General features: G+C 51.7%; 1 protein-coding gene across 4 annotated transcripts in view; it reads left to right on the forward strand.

The window, feature by feature from the left end:
• ESRRB (estrogen related receptor beta) overlaps positions 1 to 20,928 on the forward strand; it is a 171,456-nt gene extending 150,528 nt beyond the window's left edge. For all 4 annotated transcript variants that reach the window (XM_029239080.1, XM_029239081.1, XM_029239079.1 and 1 more), the window contains 4 exons: positions 5,025 to 5,135; positions 5,911 to 6,072; positions 14,219 to 14,488; positions 20,046 to 20,928. In XM_029239080.1, the coding sequence (XP_029094913.1) occupies positions 5,025 to 5,135; positions 5,911 to 6,072; positions 14,219 to 14,488; positions 20,046 to 20,290 (788 nt within the window). In that variant the 3' untranslated portion in view covers positions 20,291 to 20,928. The remainder of the gene's footprint in view (positions 1 to 5,024; positions 5,136 to 5,910; positions 6,073 to 14,218; positions 14,489 to 20,045) is intronic.
• Positions 20,929 to 22,514: the final 1,586 nt, after the last annotated feature.

The raw sequence follows: 22,514 nt of genomic DNA on the forward strand, positions 1-22,514 counted from the left end.
CCCAGAAGCCCCCACCATGGACTTCACCTTACATCCCATTGGCCAGAACCAGGTCATATGACCAGCCTTGGCTACCAGAGAAACTGGGAAAGTGGGGAACAGGAATGCTGGGACTGGCTAGGGCTCTCTATGAAGAAAGCCCTATGTGCCTATGAAGAAAATCCAGTCTCTGTTAGCATGGAAGAGGGGGAATGGAATGAAATTGGGTGGGAAACTAATAATGTCTGCCAGATCCAACTGTTAGTATTTGGTGATCCACTTCTAAAGGATTCATGATACAACATCTTGCTGTATTACCTCTTGGGGAGGGGCTGTTTCTTTCTTTCTTTTTCTTTTTTTTTTTTTTTTTTTTGATAAATTTATTTATTTATTTATTTTTGGCTGCTTTAGGTCTTCGTTGCTGCGCACAGGATTTCTCTAGTTGCAACAAGCGGGGGCTACTCTTTGCTGCGGTGTGCGGGCTTCTCATTGCGGTGGTTTCTCTTGTTGTGGAGCACGGGCTCTAGGCACACGGGCTTCAGTAGCTGTGGCATGCAGGCTCAGTAGTTGTGGCTCGTGGGCTCTAGAGCAGAGGCTCAGTTGTTGTGGCGCACGAGATTGGTTGTTCCGTGGCATGTGGGATCTTCCCGGACCAGAGCTCGAACCCATGTCCCCTGCATGGGCAGGCGGATTCTTAACCACTGTGCCACCAGGGAAGTCCCCCAAAAAACACACATTGGCAGATAATAAGTATAAACATAGACCAATGTCTGTTTAGGCAGAGTGCAAAGGAATTCAGACCTCTGTCCACTGTCTCTGCCCTTGAGGGGCTGACCTTTCTCGCATCAGGTCGCATCAGTACAGACAAATGTGTGGAAGGCGAGGAGGTGGCTGGCCTAAAACACTGTATAAATGTAGAACATAAAGGGTACTTGAGCATAGAAGGTGGATGCCCAAGGATGTTCAAGTCCATAAAGGGTTGTCTTATGGAAGGGAGGTGGCCTTGTTGGATGGGATGCAAGGTAAGGAGTGATCTGGAGAAAGAATTTAGCTCAATACAAGGAGAAAGTTTCATGAGGAATAGGCTGCCTTGAGAGAATGAATTTCTGGAGGCTGGAGAGACAAATGGAAGCTGGGGCAAGGATCAGACCCTGAGATTCTTTTGTTTCTTAACTCTGAAGAGCTTCATTTTAACTGGGCACGTCATTTTACTCAGACACTTGGTTACTGACCGCAGGCTGTGTGCTGAGCTTGGGCTGCAACGATAAATGAAAGTCCTTGTCCAGAAGTTGCCCCACAGTCCGCCAGGGAGATGGGCACATAGTGCATGATGGTGAAGAGTTGTTTTGACCTTGGTTGCTGTATAGAGAAAGAACAAAGGGAGCCCAAGAATGGCGTGGCCAGCTCTGCTAGGGGAGTCTGGAAAGGTTTCCCAGTAGAGATAATAGTTGAACGGGGCCTTCAAGGGTACCTTTGATGGTATGGGCAGGTCACTTAGGTGGGGGCCCATCTGCCCAACCCCAGCCTGGGTCTATGCCCCAGGACCCCTCTACCCTAAATGGTCTTTGATAAACCCTGACTGTGGGGCAGTGTAGGGGAGGAAGGGACAACTCAGAAAATGGGGCAGACCTGGGCCCTGTCCTCCAAGAGCCCACTGAATTGGAGGTGGCATGTGAAGTGCCAGGTGGGTGTCAGAGCACAGAGCCATGGGAGTGATGGCCTCACCTGGCTACTGAAACCAATTCCCAATTTACCAATAATTTTCCCACTATGATGTCATTTGTCACAACAGCCACATGCGGTGAGCAGAGTTGTTACTACCATTGCCCCCTCCCCTGTATCCCAGACCAAGGCCACGAGCGCCAGCTTGGCTAAGGCCACACAACTCATAAGGGACCTTGATCACTGGATCCTGTGGGCTTGAGTGACTTGGGTTTGTGTTCAGAGTAGGACTTGGAAAGCAGACAGGAAGCAAGGAGAACAAACACACCTCATACCAGGGATCAATTCGTGCATAATCAAACACAACAGGCTACTTTTTTTTTTAAACAGAATAACCTGTTAATTGATACACTTATTGATTGGAGCTATTGACCATTGTGCTATAAAGATCTGTGGAGAAAATTTAGAGAGTTTATACCTGCTGTGCCCTGGGAAGTCATACCCTGGAATGGCAAAGAACTTGGATATTGGCTCATTTATTGGGCAAATTGCTAAATCTCTGTGAGTCTCAGTTTTTCTCGTTTGTAAAATGGGGATAATAGCACCTGCTTTATATGCTGTGGCTTAAATAGGGCAACACATACAGAAAGTCCTCCATAAGTTAGGCTGTTCTCATTATCATTATCAATGTGACTTACCAGAGGGTTGTACGCAGCACAGGGGAAGAGTGATAATAATGATGACAGCGATGATCATAGTAACAGCTCACATTTTCTAAGCATACACGTGGCACATTGGGTGCCACGACAGTCCCTGGAGTAGCATGGTGAGCAGCCTCTGGCTGTAAGGGGCGCCTAGTCGTTCGGGGAAGCCCGGTGTGTTATTGGAGCCCAGGAAGAAGCACCCAGCCTGGGTGGAGGCATATCCATTCCTGTATGTGTCAAGACTTTCTTGAACACCCACGAAGAGCCAGGCCCTGTATCAGGACAGAGAGTATTTCACATGGATGCCGCGACAGAGGTGGCATCTGCCCATCTTCTCGCCTTGCTGAGGGATGGGCGCCTCTTTTTACTTTTGTGGAACAGTTCACTCTCCTGCTGACATCTGTCTGGGATCAGGCAGCCTGGGTGGGAGGGGGAAGCTCATGAGACTGGCATCTAGCAGACAAAGTCAGTGAAGCGGGGAAGGGGTTCATCTTGGACTCCAAGTCAGACCCTGGCACATAGTAGGTACTCAGGAAACTGGGGTCCTCACGGTCCTTTATGCCTGACGCTTGGCATTTTCACTGCTGGTCTTGCCAGCTTTCCAGGGGGAGAAGCTTGGTGGAGGGTTTGACTCGCCTCGGGTGTAGTAGGCAGGGCTGAGCTGCTTTGTGGCTGTGTCACAGGATGGGGTCAAGAAGACTCTTCCAAACAGGGAACTTCTCCCCAGAAACCTTTTCCCCAAAGGGAGGAACTGTCCTCCTTCCTGCCCTTATGTGCCTGCTCCTTCTACCCTCACGGAAGGGGCCGGGAGGGGTGAGCCAGAGTCCCATCAGCACATGAGTTTGGTCTTGTGCTGGATGGGATTCGGCTGCCCCTTCAAGGTTCGAGGTACTGATGGATGTGGATAATACAGCCACATTCGCTAGAAAGCTGTGGTCGTTATTGACTTTCTTCCTGAGAACGCCTCCAAAATAAACTTGCCTACATTCATGTCCTTATCGCAGTGTCTTGTCCCAGAGAACCCACTATAGAGGTGGTCAGTTGCAACCCATTCTGACTCTCGAAGCAGAAGGGGAGTTCACTGCAAGCCCGTCAGGAGGCTCAAGGCCCACACTTAGCCAGACAAGGACCAAGGGAAGCCCCCGAGAGCCCAGGCACGGGAGATGCAGTAATCAGGAGAGTCTGGCCCAGGGCTGCCCACACCCCTGCGGCTGACAGCACTACTGCTACCCTCCCCAGTAAGATGACTCACAACAGGGGAATTGCCTTGAAATAGGAAGCAGGGGTGGAATGCTGGGTAGACCCTTTCCTGGGGAAAAGAGTTCACTACAGCCATGTTCAGCATCAAACACAAAAGTGCCAGGTTGTGGGGTAAAAAGGATGCTGCTGATGAAAGGGCGAGCACTGATTGGCCCCCAAAAGACAGTCCCCTCAGGCAGTCTGGCTGGGTGTGCTTACAGCATCCTCCTGGCCCTCCGAGCACCCCCGTGAGCTAGGAAGATGGAAGAAGGTAGGACCGGCAGGAGGAAGTGCCGGGGAAAGACAGGGCCCCGAAGATCACCTGACTGGGGCTCTGTGCCCATGACGCTCTTGACCTTTGGGGAAAGGAGGAGGAGTTGAAGCCACCGAGCTTGCTCCCTCTGGGGACGCTGGCTCTGTCTCTGACTTCTTATGTGTTTTAGTCAAGGTCCATTTCATGGTAAGGAAAGGAGAGCCGCTCTGCTTTCTGTGTTCGTTCTCACTTGGAGCTCGGTTGATGTGTCCCATCCATCTTTTCATGTCAGGTCACATAGGTTGGTGGCCACACACAGGCTTGTGTAGCCTTGGGTGAGGAGCCCCCTGGAGGTCCTGTCCGCCCTGCCTGCTGGTGGGGCTGTCAAATGGTACCAACAGCTCTGTCCAGACAGCAGGAGCTGTGGGTGGGCAGCACTCTTGAAGGTGGTATGGACCCAGTGACAATAAAGGGTCTGTCTCCCTAGGATAGGGCCTCACTCCTGGAAAGGGATGTCAGGGTGGAATGGCCACAGCTGCTTCTGTACATGCTGTTGAGAGCCTTCCGGGCACCGGTGTTCCTGGTGTGGCCAGGACAAACAGCATGCTCATCCCGTGGGGCATTTGTATAGACAGACAGAACTGAATCCTAGAATCTCTGAGGGAGGGATCCAGAAACTGACATCTGTAACGAGTGCCCATCTAGATGCTTTTTATGTGAGCAGTTTGCAAATCTTTGTTATAGCTCTTTGGAGGGGCCGCGCATGGCAGGGATTCCTTTCCTCTCTTGGTAAAGCTAACTCAGTCCTGCCTGGATTCACGGCAGATCTAAAATGATGTGTCTTCTTTCCCCAGCCGTTGGAGGAGTATGTTTGTTGTGCTTTGTCTTTTGGAGACAGAAAGACTCAAGAGCTGAAGGTTGCTTGGGATGGATTTCAGGAGGATGTTGACTCCAGAGAGGCAGGACCAGGCCTAGGGCAACCCGGATGGGCCATTATTACTGTGAAGACAATTATCTTAGGATTGTCCAATCACCTGGCCTGAGGCTGGCCATGTGGCAGCTGTTAAAAAAAAAGCCATCGGCGCGTAGCCCTGAAGATTTAGCCATTGCTGAAATTCCAAAGTCAGCGCTAACACCCCTGGTGATGTTGAACAACTCTAAGACCTTCTCCCTTTCCTCCCTAAAAGGTGTGCGCCTTGATCGAGTGCGTGGAGGCCGCCAGAAATACAAGCGACGGCTGGACTCAGAGAGCAGCCCATACCTGAGCTTACAGATTTCTCCTCCTGCTAAAAAGCCATGTGAGTGCAGGGCAGTCCCTGCCCCTCTTGCCAGCATCTGTTCCTGGAACATCTGGCGTCCCTTGGGGAAATGCCATCTTCACACTGCTGGGTTATGGGGCACAGAGGGTCACGGGGAGGGGCATCAGTGTCTGGCATTGGTATCGGGTACTTCAGGCTTCATTCAGAAGACCTTTCCTGTGGCATTTACAGAATGTAGCTCCAAATGCAGCATGATCCTAAGAGGGCACAGGCCCAGCATCCCTCACCTCCCACTCGAATCACGTTCATCTCAAGAGAATTCACCAGGCAACTTCCCTTGTTGGGATATTTCCCAAGAGCCCAAATCATCACTGCCAGCAACTCTGTGGAGTCAGAAAGGGATGGACTGGGAGTTTTGGGTTAGCAGATGCAAACTATTACATATAGAATGGACGGACACCAAGGTCCTACTGTATAGCACAGGGAACTCTAGTCAATGTTCTGGGATAAACCATAATGGAAAAGAATATAAAAAAGAATGTATATATGTATAACTGAGTCACTTTGCTGTATAGCAGAAATTAACACATCGTAAATCAACTATCACCAATAAAATAGAAGGAAAGAAAGAAAGAAAAAAGAGAGAGAAAGAAAGAGGGAGGGAGGGAGGGAGGAATGGAGGGGTGTTTTTAGCCATGTTTGAGCTTCCTGGGGCTCCTCGGAACCCGACTTTTCTTCCTGAGCCATCTCAGATTCCACCTTGGCCCCTTTCCTCTTTTCCCAGGCATTTACATTCTCCCTTTTGTTGTTGCAGTGACTAAAATCGTCTCCTACCTGCTGGTGGCTGAGCCGGACAAACTCTACGCCATGCCACCCCCTGGCATGCCAGAGGGCGACATCAAGGCTCTGACCACTCTCTGTGATCTGGCAGACAGGGAGCTCGTGGTCATTATTGGCTGGGCCAAGCACATCCCAGGTGAGTCCCATAGGACTGGGGGAGAGTGTAGTCAGAGGCTCACAGCCGCTCTCTCCGTGGCTCTGGTTCTGATGAATGGGAACCCGTGACCCAGGAGCCCTGTGGAATCTTGGCAAAACTATTTTTCTCTGGCCTCCTTTCTCTCTTTGTGGGATTGGAGGTGAGCAGTTGTTTGGAAGGTCCAGTGATGTTCCTGAACTGCTGGGGGCTCTTCAGATCGGATTATCATTCTAGCAGGGGTGTGATTGCTTCTACAATAGGTAATAATCAGAGCAGGTTCTTTGAATCCTTAAAGGCCAAAGAACAGGGTTTTATCCTAAATCTTATTGGCAATATACTGGAAAACAACACAGAAGAGGGATTGACTCTTGTTTCCTACTAGAGGCAGGTGAAGTGGAGTGGTTAAGAACATGCGCTTTGGAATCAGACTGAGATTCAGGTTCTGGGTCTGCAACTTGCTAGCTGTGTAACCCAAGGCAGGTCGCCCGACCTCTCTGCAAACAGGAAATACCAGCAGTACCTCCTTCATGGGCTTTGATGTGGGGATGAAATGCGGCCGTGTGTATGATGCTTTGGCACATCCTGACGTCAGCTGCATGCTCACTCTTGCCATTTGCCTGATCTTAAGGGAGGCCTGTCTCTCAGTTTGGATTCTATGATTTTTAAGATCATTTCTGGCATGAAAAGTACATGCTACAAATGTGTTTTGGGTGATCCGGACTTCTCTTCGTTGCATGTGGCCCCAAACTCCTCTTTCAGTCTTTTCCCTTCTGGATAAAGGGAGGGAGCTGATTTTTAATTTGTTTTTGTAGACTCCGATACCCACATATTCTGCATCACACCCTTCTTGGGGGGCTTTCTAAAGTCTGTGCAGTTTATTCCTTTGCGGCCCTAACAGCTTGGCTCATACTGTCGGGGAGACGTCCTGTTCTTCTCTGGCAGTGACCTGCCATGGACTCAGATTCTTCCTAGCTTTGTAATGTGGGACAGTTTATCTTCCTGTCTCTAGATCCTTTTTGTGTTTGCCACCGGCTCTGAAAGATGAATACAGCATGCATGGTTATGTAGCAAAGGTGTCCGAAACTTTAGATGCCAAGGCCCACAGTTGATTGGGGCAAGTCAGAAAGTCCTCATATAAGATGTTATGGGCACAGCTTACAGGAAGGAGCCTTCCTGCGGACAACGGCTCAGAGCGGGTGCTGGTGTCACTTAGCTGGCAGGAAGCCTAGAGTTCCTTCCACAGGGACTCCCTGACTCATGGGTGGGCTCCCTGGGGATCTGGGCTGGAGCGCCCTTACTAAGGAGCTCAGCCTCTTGGGATTACACACTCAGTAGTTTTTGAATCTGCCTTTTGCTGATTCAGCACCACTGTGGGGTCAGGCCACTGCTTAAGATACCTCAGCCTGGATTGCTCCACTAGCCCAGGGCCAGGTTAGGCACCGCTCCCCCTGCACACACCCCCTTCCCGTCACACACTCCTCTTCCAGGCTGAGCAGATACTGCATTGCAGCCACGGCTCAGGAGTGGCTCCTGGCGGGCCCATGGGTCACTGCCTGCTTCTTCTACCTCCTTGTGCCCACAGTTAAGCCCCAGGGGGTAGAGTAGAACCAGGAGGCAGTGCCTCCCTTGCACCCATTTTCCTTCTCATCTCCCAGCCCCACCTCCCGTCTGTGCCCAACCAAGAGGGCAGTGGGCAGAGCAGAATGGTTGCTGAGGGCACAGACTTTGGATTCAGGCAGACCTGGCCTCTCATCCCAGCTCTGTCCTTACTGGCTCTGTGCGAGATGCTTCATTTTTCTGTGCGTCAGGGTCCCCACCTGTGAGTAGTAGAGCCTCCCTCACTGGGTTGCTGGGAGGACCTGGCTCGCTTAGCCCAGGCCCCGCACAGGGTGGGCACCTGATAAATGGCAGAGACTGTGACCACTGTCGTTGCTAATAGTATTAAAAGCCTCCTTTCACATCATCATTTCTCCTTGTCCAAAGCTGAATTCTTTTTGCTTAAAAAATAAAATAAACATAGGGGCTTATTTGTCTGTCTCAAATGCTAATTTGCCTATTTTGCATACATTTGCATGCTGAATTATTTGGGCCTGACCTTCTAGTGTCTAAGGTAAAATTAATTAATAGGGTCTCCTGCTACTGCATGTAAACCTCATATTAAGGGTGATGACATAATCCAGTGCCTGATATAGTTAAACTAATTGACTTAATCCCATCTCAGATTAGATGGAAAACTTATCTGAAGACCTGGTCAGAGAATGAGAAAGAGAATGAGAAACAGGGCAGGTTGAGTAGGGAGGATACAAGCCAGGGCCCCACTCTGGGACTTTTGTCAGCAACTGTCCATCTTGGTCCCTGGACAGACAGAAGGACTGGCTTGTCTTCTTTAGACGGCTCAGGTTAGAGCTCTGGAGAGGAGCCCAAGCCGCTGCCCTGAATTAAGCATAGGATACCACATTTCATGCGTCAGTATCGTCTAATCCAGAGCCTGGCACACAGAGGGTGCTTCCTACTTGCTTTTGCATGCATTTATTGAGCACTAACTGTGTGTAAGCTCTCTTGCTAGGAGTTGTGGCCCATCTAAAGAATTAGGTTAATTGCTGCCCTAAGGGTCTCATTTGGGAATAAGTTAGATAATTAAAAACAAACAAAACAAAAAACTTTTTTCATGGAAAATTTCAAACAGAGGTAGACCAAAGAGTATGATGAGCCTCCCCATTACCCTGCTTCAACAGTTATCCCCTCAACGGCCAATCTTGTTTCCTCTCTACCCACCCATTTCCCACCTCCTGTATCTCAGACGTGAGAAGGCAGGTGCTTAGTTAGAATGCAGCAGGAAGAACCACAGGATGGAGTGCAGAGGCAGGAGGGATGCCACAGGCTTGTGGGGAGAGAGTAGAACAAGAGTGAGGCCTTCAGGATTGATGGGCAAGTGGCCATGGAGTAAAAGTCCAGAGGGACATTAAGTGCTGTGCACAGAAGCGGACATATCCATGCGGGCACTGAGTGGCCAGCTTAGCCGGAAGGAAGCCTCATTTGAGCACGGACTCATTCCCAGCACTCCCCTCCCTTTTCCCCATATTACTGGACACACAGGATACTTTTGCAAGGGTGAGTCCCGTGGGAAAGCTGGGGCTGCTTGTGATTCCCCCAGAGCAGCAGCCACTCTTTCGTTTGAGTCAGTCTGAAGTTGCCCACCCCAGCACAGGCTTTTCCCTTGAGTTGAATTTTCCAAGTATTGGGCTGCCCAGAGAACAAGCCCAAGTCTTTAGAGTGTCCGCCTCTTATTCCCCATGAGCGAGAGATTAGAACAAGAGGCAACAAACATTCACAGGCAGTGGGTATCACTTGATGAATTGCAGCCTGCAGATATTAGGTGTTATCCTCCCAGCCCAGGCAGCCCCGAGGGTGCCCCAGCCAGGACAGCCTCCTCTAGCTGGCCCTGCCCAGCCCAGGCTGACACGTGCACGGCCTCTGCAGGGGACACCCCCCAGGGGCCTCCTAGCGGAGGGTCCCTCAGAGACCCTGCTACCAGGAAGCCACTGTCTGGCTCACACTGGGGAGAGAAGAACACCAGTGGCCGATGAAATATGGGCTGACGAGTGACAGCAGCTGTGTCTGGAGTGGCCTCAGATCCTATAATTACATCTCCCTTTATTACCTCTGCTAATGGCCCTCCAGGTCGACAGAAACGATAATAAATTAACAGATTATGAACTCCACTTGCCACAAATTATGTGCGCTTTTTTTTTTTTTTTAAATTCTAGAAGCTCATGCTGTCAAATCACTGGGGGATGGGGGCTTGGGAAGAGCCTGAATGTTATTAGATCAGTTGGTGCAGATAAAGCAACTTTCCGGGGGCAGCAGAGCTCAAGGTGGGAGAGGTGGGAGTAGGCAGCGAGCTGGGAGAGCCCCAGGGGCACGGGCCACATGTAGCCTCTCCCAGCAGCCCCTCTGCCCCAGAATTGCTGATCAGTTGATGGAGGAGACTCAGCCCAGCACAGGAACGCAGAAGTGAAGGGTGCATTGCTGAAGGGCAGGGAGGAGTGCTTGAGCTCCTTTGTTTGGGTTTAATAAAAGAAAGAATATGTGCTTCCAGTAAAGATGTGGCAGAGGGGTGGAAGTGATGTGTTCCAAATACCCATCTTTCTTAAGCCTCATTCTGGGAATTTGTGTATGTGTATAGCCACTGTGTGTGTGTCCCCTCCCTGCCATCGTTCATACTATAACACTGCTTTACACTCTGCTTTTCTCATTTAGTTATATGAAATAGTAGCATTTACTATATGCTAAGCCGTGTTCTAAGCGGTCCACACGTTAGCTCATTTAATCCAAACAACCCAATGAGGTAAGTACTATTATTATTCCCATTTTACAGATGAGGAAACTGGGGCACAGAAAACGTGCCCAGGGTCACAGCCAGTGGTCAGCAGAGCTAGGATTCCAACAGACAGGCTGGCTCTGGCATCTGTGCCCTTAATAGTTAACATCTTTCTTGGGCAGTGAGTATCTTTCTACATCCACATTCATGGTTCTTCCTTATTCTCTCTAGTGGCTTCTACTGTTCCATTCACCTAGCTGATAATTACATTTTATTACATTTATATAATAAGTACATATAGTACATTGGTTACATTCAGGTTGTCGCCTGCTTTGGGTCGTTACAAACAGATCTAACAAACAGCCTTTTCACATTTATCTTTTTATGTTTATGCATACTTTTCTTTCTAGGAGAAATTCCTAGCAGTGAGATTGCTAGGTTGAAGGGAGAATGCCTTTTGTGTTATGCTTGATTTAATGTCACTTCTTCAACACGGACAGGTTCAAAAGCCAAAACTAGACAAAAACGCGTAGGCAGAACTCTCACCTCCATCCCCATCCCCTCCCCCTCCTTTCTCCTAGAGATAATTTTTATTTCTCATTTTTCCTTCTTGTGTTTCTTTTGTCAAACATTAGAAAATATTTGAGCTATTTCAAATATTAGAAAATATCCAATATTTCCCCCCTGACCTTGCACAAAACCAAGCAGCCTCTATCCACTGTGCAGCACTTTGGGGTGTGCACCTGGATTTTCAAAGCTATTTCTAGATCCTTCTGAAGAAGCTCAAGGAAGAAGAGAAGAGTCAGGGGCTGAGTCAATCCTCAAACCAGCCTAGCAAGGGGTGTGTACACAGGCCTCAGGACACCCTCAGGTGGTGGTCCCACATCCCCAAGTTGCTCCATCCCCCCCTCCACCGCACCCTCTGCCACCGACCTGCCCTGTAGGCCTGCCTCTGACTCAGGCATGATAAGCAAAGGCAGCTAAATCCGGACTCATGTCTAGAGGACTAAGAGGGTCCATCTATGTTCTTCTGGCCCATCTTCTCGTCACCCAGGAGTCGAGGCCCGGTGGCATCTGTCCATTCTTGCCTCTGTGCCAGGAATGTTTGTGGAGCCCCTTTGCACCAGGCTGGGCACTTGGCAGTGGGGCTCGGAAGGTGAGCGGCTTGGTGCCCGTGCTCCTGGGAGCCCGGGGCACAGGAGTGACAGCGGTCCGTGCAGACACACCCCTTCAGGGCTCCACCTCGCCCCTCAGAGCTCAGCCCCAAAGTCTCCTCTTCTGCAGAGTCCCCCGGACTCTCTCATTTGGGCCACATTCCCCCATTGCATGTTCTCAGCCCTTCATCTCACTGGAGCTCTTCTTACAGCTGTAACCTCATGGGGACACGCCGTAACTTGGGGTGTGGCTTTCCCTCTTGACTGAGCTCTGGAAGGCAGGGATCGGCTCTGGTTCCAGCTGGCCATTCTGTCCCTGGTGCCTGGCACTTAGTAGGTGCTCAGAAAGTATGTGGGGCGTGCACGAGGGGGCAGAGCGTGTCGCTCATGCTCTCCTAGCCCTGAGCCTCTCGTGAATCTTTTGTCTTTCGTTTCCAGAAGCCTAGCTCCTACCTCACCCTCCCTCTCTGCCACCTTCCAGTTCAATTGTCTATTAATTTTGCCCCGTCCACCTCCTACATCTTCCCTCCCAGTCTGTCTGCCTTCAGACCCGCACCCCCAGTGCAGTCCCACACGTCCCTACGTACACACACCCCCCGTGCTGGCTGATTGGTATCTGTTAATTAATGTCGCCCCAGGCCTCTCCTGCTCAGAGGCCCGATAAGGGAAATTGGATGTCCATTTCTATCTATCTTTCATTACCACCCGGCTCTCCCCGCCACCACGGGCAGCCCACACCCGCTCCCACTCTGGGATCTGGATGACAACACACGAGCACCTGACCCCTCTGTGCCACAGCCTCTCCCCCGAGAAGGCGCATCAATCCACGCTCACCCCGTGTCGGCAGTATAATCGCTCCAGCTCTGTGGGCGATCACCCAGGGATGCCAGCAGCCGGGTGGTGATCCCAGGTCCGGGTAGTACAGATCGGCCTGTGAACTGTGATAGTCAGACTAAAAAGGGTGTTTACTGGGAAAGCGGTACCTGCTGAGCGAAGGGGGGCTTCCTCCCCGGGATGCCCCTTACAGCTGGACACTGGTTGTTGCGCTGGTCGGAAAACAGGGAGGGACAGTGGCTTTTAGAGACAGAGGACAGCAGATGAGGGTGGAACAGACTCCAAGAAATCCAGAGGCTTGGGACCGCCCCGGGCCTCCAGTCTGAGGGCGGGGGAGAAGAATCACGTCAGTAGCGTGCTAACAACAACAACAGTAATAGTACCTACCTTCCTCGTTCACATGTACTGAGCACCGGTTGTGTGCAGGGGGAGGTGTTAGGTGCTTCCCGCGGCCATCTCTTTTCACCCTCACTGCACCCTGAGTCAGAACACTGCATCTAAGTGGGGTTAGGTTCCAGGTCAGCAAGTAAAGAGTCCTACATAAGCAAAATTACCCGTGGAGCTCCCTTAATTTCAGTTGTCCATGACGGGTGCATAGTGCAATGGCTTTGTGGATACCTTACCTTTTTGGTACATCGGGTGTGGTCAGTCCTGGAACCCATCACTGAGTTTCTGGTTGAAGTTACTGCCTTGTGTTTAGTGACCAAGGTATTTGAAAATCAACTCTCCTCCTCCCTCCCTGCTTCCCTCGCTGCTCCCTTCCTTCCTTGCTTTTTTTTTCTTTCTCTTAAATCAAGATGTTAATTGACTTTACCTGAGTTAAGTGCATATATAATACAGTTCCAGTGTGTCATTCTCATTTTGCAGATGAAGACTTTCTTCTCATCATTAATAATAATAGTAAGAGCTCAGTAAATGTATGTTTTGTAATCATGGTCCCATTTAGACCTCACAGTGACTCTCTGAAGCAGGCACTACTGTTATACCCATTTAATAGATGGGGAAGCTGAGGTTTGGGGAAGTAGCACAGCTCTTACAAGGTCAGCCTACAGGTAGTAAATGCAGAGTCGGGATTCAAGCCCAGGCAATCTCCAGAGCACACTGAACAAGACAGTGTCATAACTCTGGAGCTGCCCCTGCCCCCATCCTTCTTTCACTCTGAACTCAGCCTCCTTGCTAGTAGGGAGGGGGAAACGCCCATGATCCAAGCTCACAGAATACAGGACTGCTTGGGTCATTGTTAGGTGGAGAGTGATGGCCAGGCCAATGGGGGTCTGACCTCTGGGAGGACAGGCTGCCTGTGAGAAAGTGCCCCCTGACCCTGGGCGCTCTTGAGCTCTTAGCAGCCCCAGGCTGTGGTCACTGGCCGGGAACAGCTGATTCCTCCTCCTTCCTAGTTGGACCCCTGGGTCTCAGCACAGCTGAGACTCTGCATTGAGGTCAGGCGTCACTCGAAAGCACTAAAGCCTCCCCTGCACTGAGCAGAGAGGGGGGATATGGAAACTCCTCTGAGTGGAAGGCACCCTATACTGCCACCTCCTGATTCTACTATGAATTCAATAACTCCTTAAATTACAAATGCATTTAATCAAAAAGCCTCTCTGCACATTCGAAAAATGCCATAGAACTAACAATAATAATGATAATAACAACCGTCAGCATTGACTGAGCTCTTGTTTTGTTAAGTCTTTTCCGTGAATTCCATGTCTGACTCATTCACCAAGGGAAGGACAATGAGACCAGCAGGTAAAAGGGAGGGGCAGGGTCCAGAGGTTCCCCACCAGCGCCAGGGAGGCCCCCTGACCTCTGCTGCCCTGCTTGCCCCCTCTTCCTGCAGGCTTCTCCAGCCTCTCTCTGGGGGACCAGATGAGCCTGCTGCAGAGTGCCTGGATGGAGATCCTCATCCTGGGCATCGTGTACCGCTCACTGCCCTACGATGACAAGCTAGTGTACGCTGAGGACTACATCATGGACGAGGAGCGCTCCCGCCTCGCGGGACTGCTGGAGCTCTACCGGGCCATCCTACAGCTGGTGCGCAGGTATAAGAAGCTCAAGGTGGAGAAGGAGGAGTTTGTGACGCTCAAGGCCCTGGCCCTGGCCAACTCAGGTACGGGCGGGTATGGGGCGTCCAGGGGGAGCTGCAAGAGGTCTTCTGGGCCTGGGGAGCACAGCTCTGGGGCCTGTGAGCAGGACCTCTGTAAGGGGCAGGAATGGTGTGAGAACGCCAGAGCTTCTTGTCACCGAAGATTGTGCAAGGGGTGGCCTGGAGTCGAAGAGATGGTGATGAAGACTGGCATCGGCTGAGTATTTCCTAAGGCCTTGATTTGCAGAGCATCCTGCTGGGCCCTTGCCATGAAGATCAGCACAGGGTTAAGGGCACAGATTTTAGAGGCAGGTTGCTAAGAGTCAAATCCTGCTCCTGCCACTTGGGCAGGTCTGTGCCGCACTTCACTCTGTGCCTCAGTTTCTTCATCAGTAAAATGGGAACAACAAACAGTCCAGAAGACTATGGAAGGGATTTATTTGTATATAGTTATGCTTACACTATGCTTGGCATATAATAAGTACTCAGTCTGTTAAATCAATTAGCCATGAACTGATTTCATCTTACAGTCAACCCTATGAGCAAAGTTATTATTTTAACCCCATTTTACAAATGGGGAAACTGGGGCTTGGAAAGGTGAAGCAAATTGCCCAGGGTCACACAGTTAAAGAGTGTCAGACAGAGCTAGGACCCAAACCAAGGTCCTCTGGCTCCAAAATCAACTCCAAGCTTATACACACTCCTTGAATCTCCCACTCAAATTGCTCAGGCCCAAGAGAGAAAACTTTCCTGGCATTAAAAAGGAGGCTTCACTCCATTTCTTTTAGCGCCCACCAACTTCTAGCTAGACTATCTGGGGAGAGGGACCGGGCGTTGGTAACTCAGGTGAGTGAGCTTCAATGTAACCTGTGTCCACACTCTGCAGGTACCAGGCCAGGTGCAGGGGTTGTGGTGGGGATTGCAGAAGAAGGAAAAAGGCAGGGTCCCTGTCCTAAAGAGAGAGTGTCAGGCACGCAGATACATAATTCTGCTGCTGGGCACATGCAGTAGTCAATTGCTCAGATCTCAGTCAAGTTCAAAGTGGACCCAAGTTCAAATTCTAGCTCTGATACTTCATAGCAGCGTGACCTTGGGCAAGTTGGCAACCTTCCGTAGCTCTGTCCTGTGTGTAAAGTTGGGATGTCCCCATCCCTCCTCCAAGCACTTTTTTAAATGATTGACTGAAGATAACGCGCTTAGCCCAGTGCCTGGCCTAGGGGAAATGTTCAATAAGTATTAATTATTATCATTATTATTAATATTAGAGAAAACAAGTGTTATCAGTGTATGGAAGAGAGAGAGCTGGCTCCAGATGGAGACAGTACAAATACGGGAACCAGCCAGTTTGCTTAATGCTGTCACACTTTCACTGGAAGTTCCATGTCCTGGGAAACCTCAATCCCTGTAAAACTGAGACAGTTGGTCCCCTAACAAATGGCTTCACAGAGAATACAGGGGATGCTGTCACTGCCCCACTCAGACCCCCTTTACTGGGTTAGTGCATCCGTGCCCCAGCTGCTGAATTTTGCTGCTGATAGCACACACCTGCCCCCTTCGCCAGAGACCTACCCTCACCTGCCTTGCTTGGAGGGTTACGTATCCAACCCCCCCGCCCCCTTCTCACCTTCAGCCAAAAGCGGACCCACACAGGGGAGCCAAAGGCTGGACTCCTGGAGTGGGATCAGGCACAAGCCAGGCTGCGTGCATCCTTACCGTGCTTGCCCCGCCCTCGCCCTATCCCGCCTCCTCACCTTCCTTTCTCCTGAAAGCACGCTCGCCACAAATCCCATGCACCCGAACCCCCATCTCAGGCTCTGCTTCCAGGAAATGTGACCTAATAGACAGAAGGAAGCTTTTTTTTTTTTTTTAGTTCAAATCCCTTTTATTAAAAAACTAATGCAAAAAAAAGAGTTAAACATTTTACATACTTCTGTAGAGACCATCTACACACACCTTGATTCCAAAATTGTAATGTAGTCTGTTAGAGAATGCTAACGCTGTTGGTTTCTTTTTGGTACAGTTTCAGATTGACAGAATAACTGAGCAGATAGTATATAGAGTTCCATACACCATCCCACCTTCATTCCCCAGCCCCTGTACACAATTCCCATTAACATCTTGCGTTAGTCTGGTAATTTGTTGCAATTAATGAGCCAATTTTTTTTTTTTAATCTGACGGCTTTTTTTTTTTTTTTTAGTTTCGTTTATTTATTTATTTATTTTCGGCTGCGTTGGGTCTTCATTGCTGCGCGCTGGCTTTCTCTAGTTGCGGCGAGCGGAGACTGCTCTTTGTTGTGGCGCGCGGGCTTCTCACTGCAGTGGCTTCTCTTGTTGTGGAGCACGGGCTCTAGGTGCGCGGGCTTCAGTAGTTGTGGCGCACGGGCTTAGTTGCTCCGCGGCATGTGCGATCTTCCCAGACCAAGGCTCGAACCCATGTCCCCTGCATTGGCAGGCAGATTCTTAACCACTGAGCCAGCATGGAAGCCCAATGAGCCAATACTGATACATTATTATTAACAAAAGTCCACAGTTGCCTTCAGAGCTTACTTTTTGTGTTGTCTGGTTCTATCAGTTTTGACAAATGCACAACGACAAATCTCCATCATCACATATCATGCAGAATAGTTTCACACCGTCACAGTTCCCTGCGCTCTCCTATTCCAAGGGAAGCATTGTCATCAGCGGTTGTAGAGGGGCTGGGGGTTTGGGTGGGCCGAGGAGGAGAGGGAACCAGTGAAATCAGAGGACACAGGGCAAGCACAGCGAGATGCAGCGAGGCTGCCCAGATCCTGGAGGGCACCCCTGGATGTTGGACTCTCCTGACCACTTCTCACAAGAACTGGAGCTCACGCTTGCCCAGACCAGGAGAGGAACGTGAGGAGGAAGGAGGCCACTCATCTGTCGCCTCCACCCACTCCTCAACGCCAAGCTTTCAGAGGACTCTTTAGCTCTGCCAGCTGCTCTGGCCTTAGGTCTCAGTACATACAGACACGCACGCATGCACATGCGCACACACAGACATACACACATACAAATATAAAACACCTGAGGACCAACGGAGCCCGGCAGGAGCTGCCGCTAGCATCAGGCTTTGCCGGAGTAGGTGCTTTGCCATGAGAGACAAAGTGCCGGGAAGCTGGACTTCTTGCCCCAGTGGCATTTACCAGGCCATCCTGCAGCTCTGTGCAGGTTCAAGAGCTCCAAGTGGAAAAAGAGGAGTTTGTGATGCCTCAGGCCTTGGTTGCATCATGGAGCGATCAGATGCAGGCAGGAAACAGAGAAAGAGCAGGCCTGTTTGGAGGTATGGCTAGAAGAGCTGTTGGTGTCAGAGCAGAGGCTCCAGGACTCTGAAGGGAGTGGGGTGGAATAGGGTCAGTATAGGGAGCCGTGAAAGGTTGTGGAGGAGCGACCTGTCCCCAGCAGCGAGGTAGGACAGTCACCCAGGCAGACAGCGTGTTAGCTGGAGGAGAGACAGGGGCTAGGAGATCACTGGAGTGGTGCTGGTGGCAGCCCCGAGGGCCACCGCGGGTGCCACTGCGGAGGCTGAGTGGGCAGTAGCAGGTCAGAGGCTTTGGCCCCAAACCACGCCCCCTCGGAGCCTGCTGGCTGTCTTTCACCCCACCTCCCGGCCTCTCCAAGGCTCCCTGACAGCAGAAAGAATTCATAGCCATTGATTTTGTAATTAACAGTTTATCAATGCCATCGATACAGACTCGCTGATGGATTGCAAAGGAATTAATCTTCCAGTGTTATTTTATTTCATTTTTGGTCGAAGGCAGCTGCCAATTTTGGCCTCCTTGGGGAGCGTGGGGTGGTGGGGAGAGGAAACCGGCAGGAAGGAAAGGAATCTGGATGGCCAGGTCCCAGCCTTACAGGGACTAGTGCATCTTGGCTGCACGCTCTGGAATCAGCCAAGAGTGTAGGAATGGAGCCACGCTTCATCCCCGGCTGGCAAAGGAAGAGTCCTCACCGCCTTGGTAACAAGGAGCAGAAAAATGTGGAGGAGTCTTAGGTATGGGGCCGGCCCTGCAAGAGCACTCTCCTGCAGTCTGAGTTTTCACAGTAATGATAATAACAACATTTATTAGTGCCTGATGACGTGCTAGTTCATTTAACCCTCACCGCTACCCTGTGAGGTAGGCACTCTCATTTGCTCCGTTTCACAGACAGGAAACAATCTCAGAGAGCCTAAGTAACTTGGCCAAAGTCACACAGCATCTGAGACTCCAGAGTCTTATCCACCTCATTCTACTGCTATTCTCCTAAGAAAAAGAGACAGGACCCTTGGAGGCATGGGCTGAGTATGGATCCAAAACGTCAGAGGGAATTACTGGGGTTAGCCAGTTGGTACAACTGCCTTTGGCAGTCTGGTATCTAAACCAACCCAACATGCAAAGGAATTGCCCTGCTTTTTTTTGAAGAATTCAGGAAACTTGCCCAGTCTTCCTTGACAACCCACCCAGAGCTTCAAGTTCCCTTGATTCACATGCACCCATACCCTCCCACCTTTGGCAGGCCCTGGGGGCTGCAGTTCAGGGTGGTGGCTCGATATCTTTCAGGCACATCAGCAGAGGGCTGGTTATTTTTCCGGAGGCCATGAAGTGGGTTCTACTTTGCTTCTGCTCAGACCCAGCAGTCAGCAGGCACCTCCCTGCCCCTCTGGGATTTAGGTAAATTTCATTTGAAGTTCATGGCCTGAGCCCAAAGCCTTCCCCAGGATTCTGTAGAACTCCCAAGAGCATCTTCCATCACTGTGCCCCATGTGTCCAGCCATGCTATCTTAGTCCCCCCATATCCCCCACCACATGGCACGCAGACACAGAGCTCAGCCCCTTAATAACTGTAACAGCTATTTTGTAAGGTTAGTGAATGCGCTGAAGACTTGAGCTGGTGCCTAGTGGCAGCAGTAACAGTAATAATCATGATGAAGGTCGTCACGGTCACGACGGTGATGATGGTGGCGATGGCGGTGGTGAAGGTGATGGTGGTGGTGATAAGATGGTGGTGATGGTGTTAATGATGACGCTGGTGGTGATGGTGGCGATGGTGATGATACCACTAGCCGGGCACTTATTTTGTGACAAGTACTGTTTTAAGCCCTTGATCTATATTAACTCACTTAACCTCTTGAGGTGTAGGTATGGCTATTATCTCTTTTCAAAAATTAGGGCAATGAGGCACAGAGAAATTAAATAACTTGCCTAAAGTCACAGAGCTAGCAGGTGAGGGACACAAGATTACAATTCCACCAGTTTGGGTCCAGAGTCCACCTGACACCTCCAGGACAATGACAGGTCTGCTCGTGTTTAAGCCCTTCAGGGTCTCCACTGCCACCTCTTGGTGGGTTCTCAAGAAAAGTCCTCCATGGATACAGATCTCTCCTTGGGTGTGAACTACAGCTCCGTCATTGGCCTCTGTGACTTCAGACTGGCAACTTAACCTCTCTGAGCCTGGGTTTCTCTCTCTGTAAAGTGAGGATTTGGAAGCCTCCAAAGCAGAGATCAAGGACCGCGGGGTGGCCCCCACGCCCAGGGCAGTGCTCTCCGGCCACGCCCACTGATGCTCTGCCTTGTGTCCACAGATTCCATGTACATCGAGGATCTGGAGGCGGTCCAGAAGCTGCAGGACCTGCTGCATGAGGCGCTGCAGGACTATGAGCTGAGCCAACGCCACGAGGAGCCGCGGAGGACGGGCAAGTTGCTGCTGACGCTGCCCCTGCTTCGGCAGACGGCTGCCAAGGCCGTGCAGCACTTCTACAGCCTCAAACTGCAAGGCAAGGTGCCCATGCACAAACTCTTCCTGGAGATGCTGGAGGCCAAGGTCTGATGGCCTAGCCCAAGGACCGACTCCCACCCAAGGACAGACAAACCGACGGGGAGACCTCCACAGCCACCAGCCTCAACATTCAAGTCCTGTATCATGGCCACGAGCAGTCCCAGAGGAAGGGGCTCCTGGCCTCCTGGCTGTGTGCAGAGCCCTGGGTGCTGTGGGGTAGGGAACGGGGATGGGAGGGCAGGGCACGGGGCTCATCTGTAACTGGCTTTTTCTTTGGTATGTTTTTCCTCCGCCACGGGCAACGCTGAGGCCTGGGCCAGAGCTGACTCCCCTGAGGCTGGAGACCACCGAGGAAGTGCCCCCTCTCCCTGCCAAATCACCAAGAGGCAGCACTAACAGAACACGTTTCCTAACCCCATGCCCGAACCCCCTGTCCTCTGTCCATGGCCTGGGTGGGCAGTGCTTAGCGCCCAGCATACTCAAGTGGGGTACCTTCTGGAGGTTTCCCTCTCCCAGAGTGCAGTTACTTTCTTGCAGGGGTGCTGCCTACTCTGGGCTTCTGTGGGGCCCCTCAAGAGGCCCTACGCCTTCCACAGTCCAGACGGCTCCCTCCCTCCATCCTTCCTCTAAGCTCCCAGGCCCGGCTCACCATCAGGAGAGTAGCGCCAGAACTCATGCGTTTCCCTGGTGACCCCCCCCCCCCGGGGGCCCCCCCCCCCCCCCGCCTGCCTGTCACCGCGGCCCCAGGGCCTGTCCTCCCCCTCTCCCCCCCAGGAGTCCTGCTGCTACTTCCTGCCCTACCTCAGAGCTCACTCCCACAGTGGGTTCAGCCAGCCAAGACCTCAGGGCCCGTGGGTGGGACTGGTGCTGGCTCAGAGAAGAGCAGGGGCCAGGCAACACTCCCCAGCGCTCCCCCTTCTTCTGGCTTCTCCCACTCCCCTGGGGCAGGTCCAGAGCAGGTAGGCCTTGGGAAGTGAGGGAGATGCAGGGGCCTGACCCCGTCTGAGGGCACCCTGAGCACTTGATTCTGGCAGCCCTGGGAGGACCGGGTCAGGATAGTAGGGAGAGCCCAAACCAATCTTTGCCGAGCACAGAAAGGCCCAGAAGCAGGGATGAGCAGGCGGGGGAACCCTGAAGACAGAGGCTTGCTGGAGGTCACCAGCCCACCTGATCTTTCCTGGTATCCAGGGGCAGTGGACACCGAAGCCCCCTCCCCTGCATCCCAAGGGCTGGGTGAATCAGTGCCACAGGAGGGGTTGCTCCTGCCATCCTTGGCCTAAGGAGGTGTAGCATAGCTCCCTGGGTGCACTTAGAAGACCAGCTTTCTGGCAGGACAACCACTCCAGCCCCCCATCAGTCCTCCAGGCTGCTGTGTAAGGTGACAACCACCCCAGTTCGCCCAGGACCGGTTCTGGCACTGAAAGTCCATTTCCCAGGAAACCCCTCAGTCCTGCCCAAATAGGGACAGTTGGTCACCCATTTCTGCGAGTGGCTCTGAAAGTTTGTTCTCACCCACTTGTGGTAGGTCTGGGGCAGCCTTGAACATGCCATCCGGTGCTCACGGGGTTGGCTGAGGGCCGCTCAGGGGATCGCCCGAAGATAAATGGTTCTGCGCATTCTGGAGAAGCTGCTTCCAATGAGCTGCCTTCTAAAGCAGGGATCAGAGCGTCCCCCCTGGGGCACATCCCTGGGGAATCCACACACACATTCTAACCCGACCTCTAGTCACTTGGAGAGGCAGGCAGATCCCACCCACCCGTTGCTAGGACCAGGAGGCCAGGCGCCCTCCGCCACAGCCTCGCAGCTTTCCAAGGGAAGCAGCTACCGCTGGCTCCACCTCTCCAACCCCAGACACCGCTCCTTCTGAACTTTTGCTGGGACGTGCTGAGGTCACCCCAGGCAGGAGGGTTGGCTAAATCCTAGCAGCTGCTCTCAGATACCTTCACATAGAAAATGTCAGGGGTTCCAAGAGACTTCACAGAGCAGCAAAGTGTGCCCCCCCTCCCTTTTGCCTGTGGGGATGGCCACAGTCACTTGTCAGTCAGCATTGGAATGATCCGGGATGCTTCAGCCCTAGCTCTCTGTGCAGCCTCCAATCTGGGAGGACAGACGCACAGGTGCCTCTAAGGGACCAGGGGTAAAACCCAGGCCTAACCTAGCCACTGGGGGCCATGCCATGAAGTCTGGACTAGGGAGATGGCACAGTGCGAGAACTTGGGGTCTGCTGTGCGGGAGCCTCCCCTAGCCCCTCACTGTGCCGTGTGCTCGAGGAGGT

The sequence above is a fragment of the Monodon monoceros genome, unplaced genomic scaffold (genome assembly GCF_005190385.1).
Source record: "Monodon monoceros isolate NGI ecotype Baffin Bay Population unplaced genomic scaffold, NGI_Narwhal_1 Super_Scaffold_21, whole genome shotgun sequence".
Taxonomy (NCBI): Eukaryota; Metazoa; Chordata; class Mammalia; order Artiodactyla; family Monodontidae; genus Monodon; species Monodon monoceros.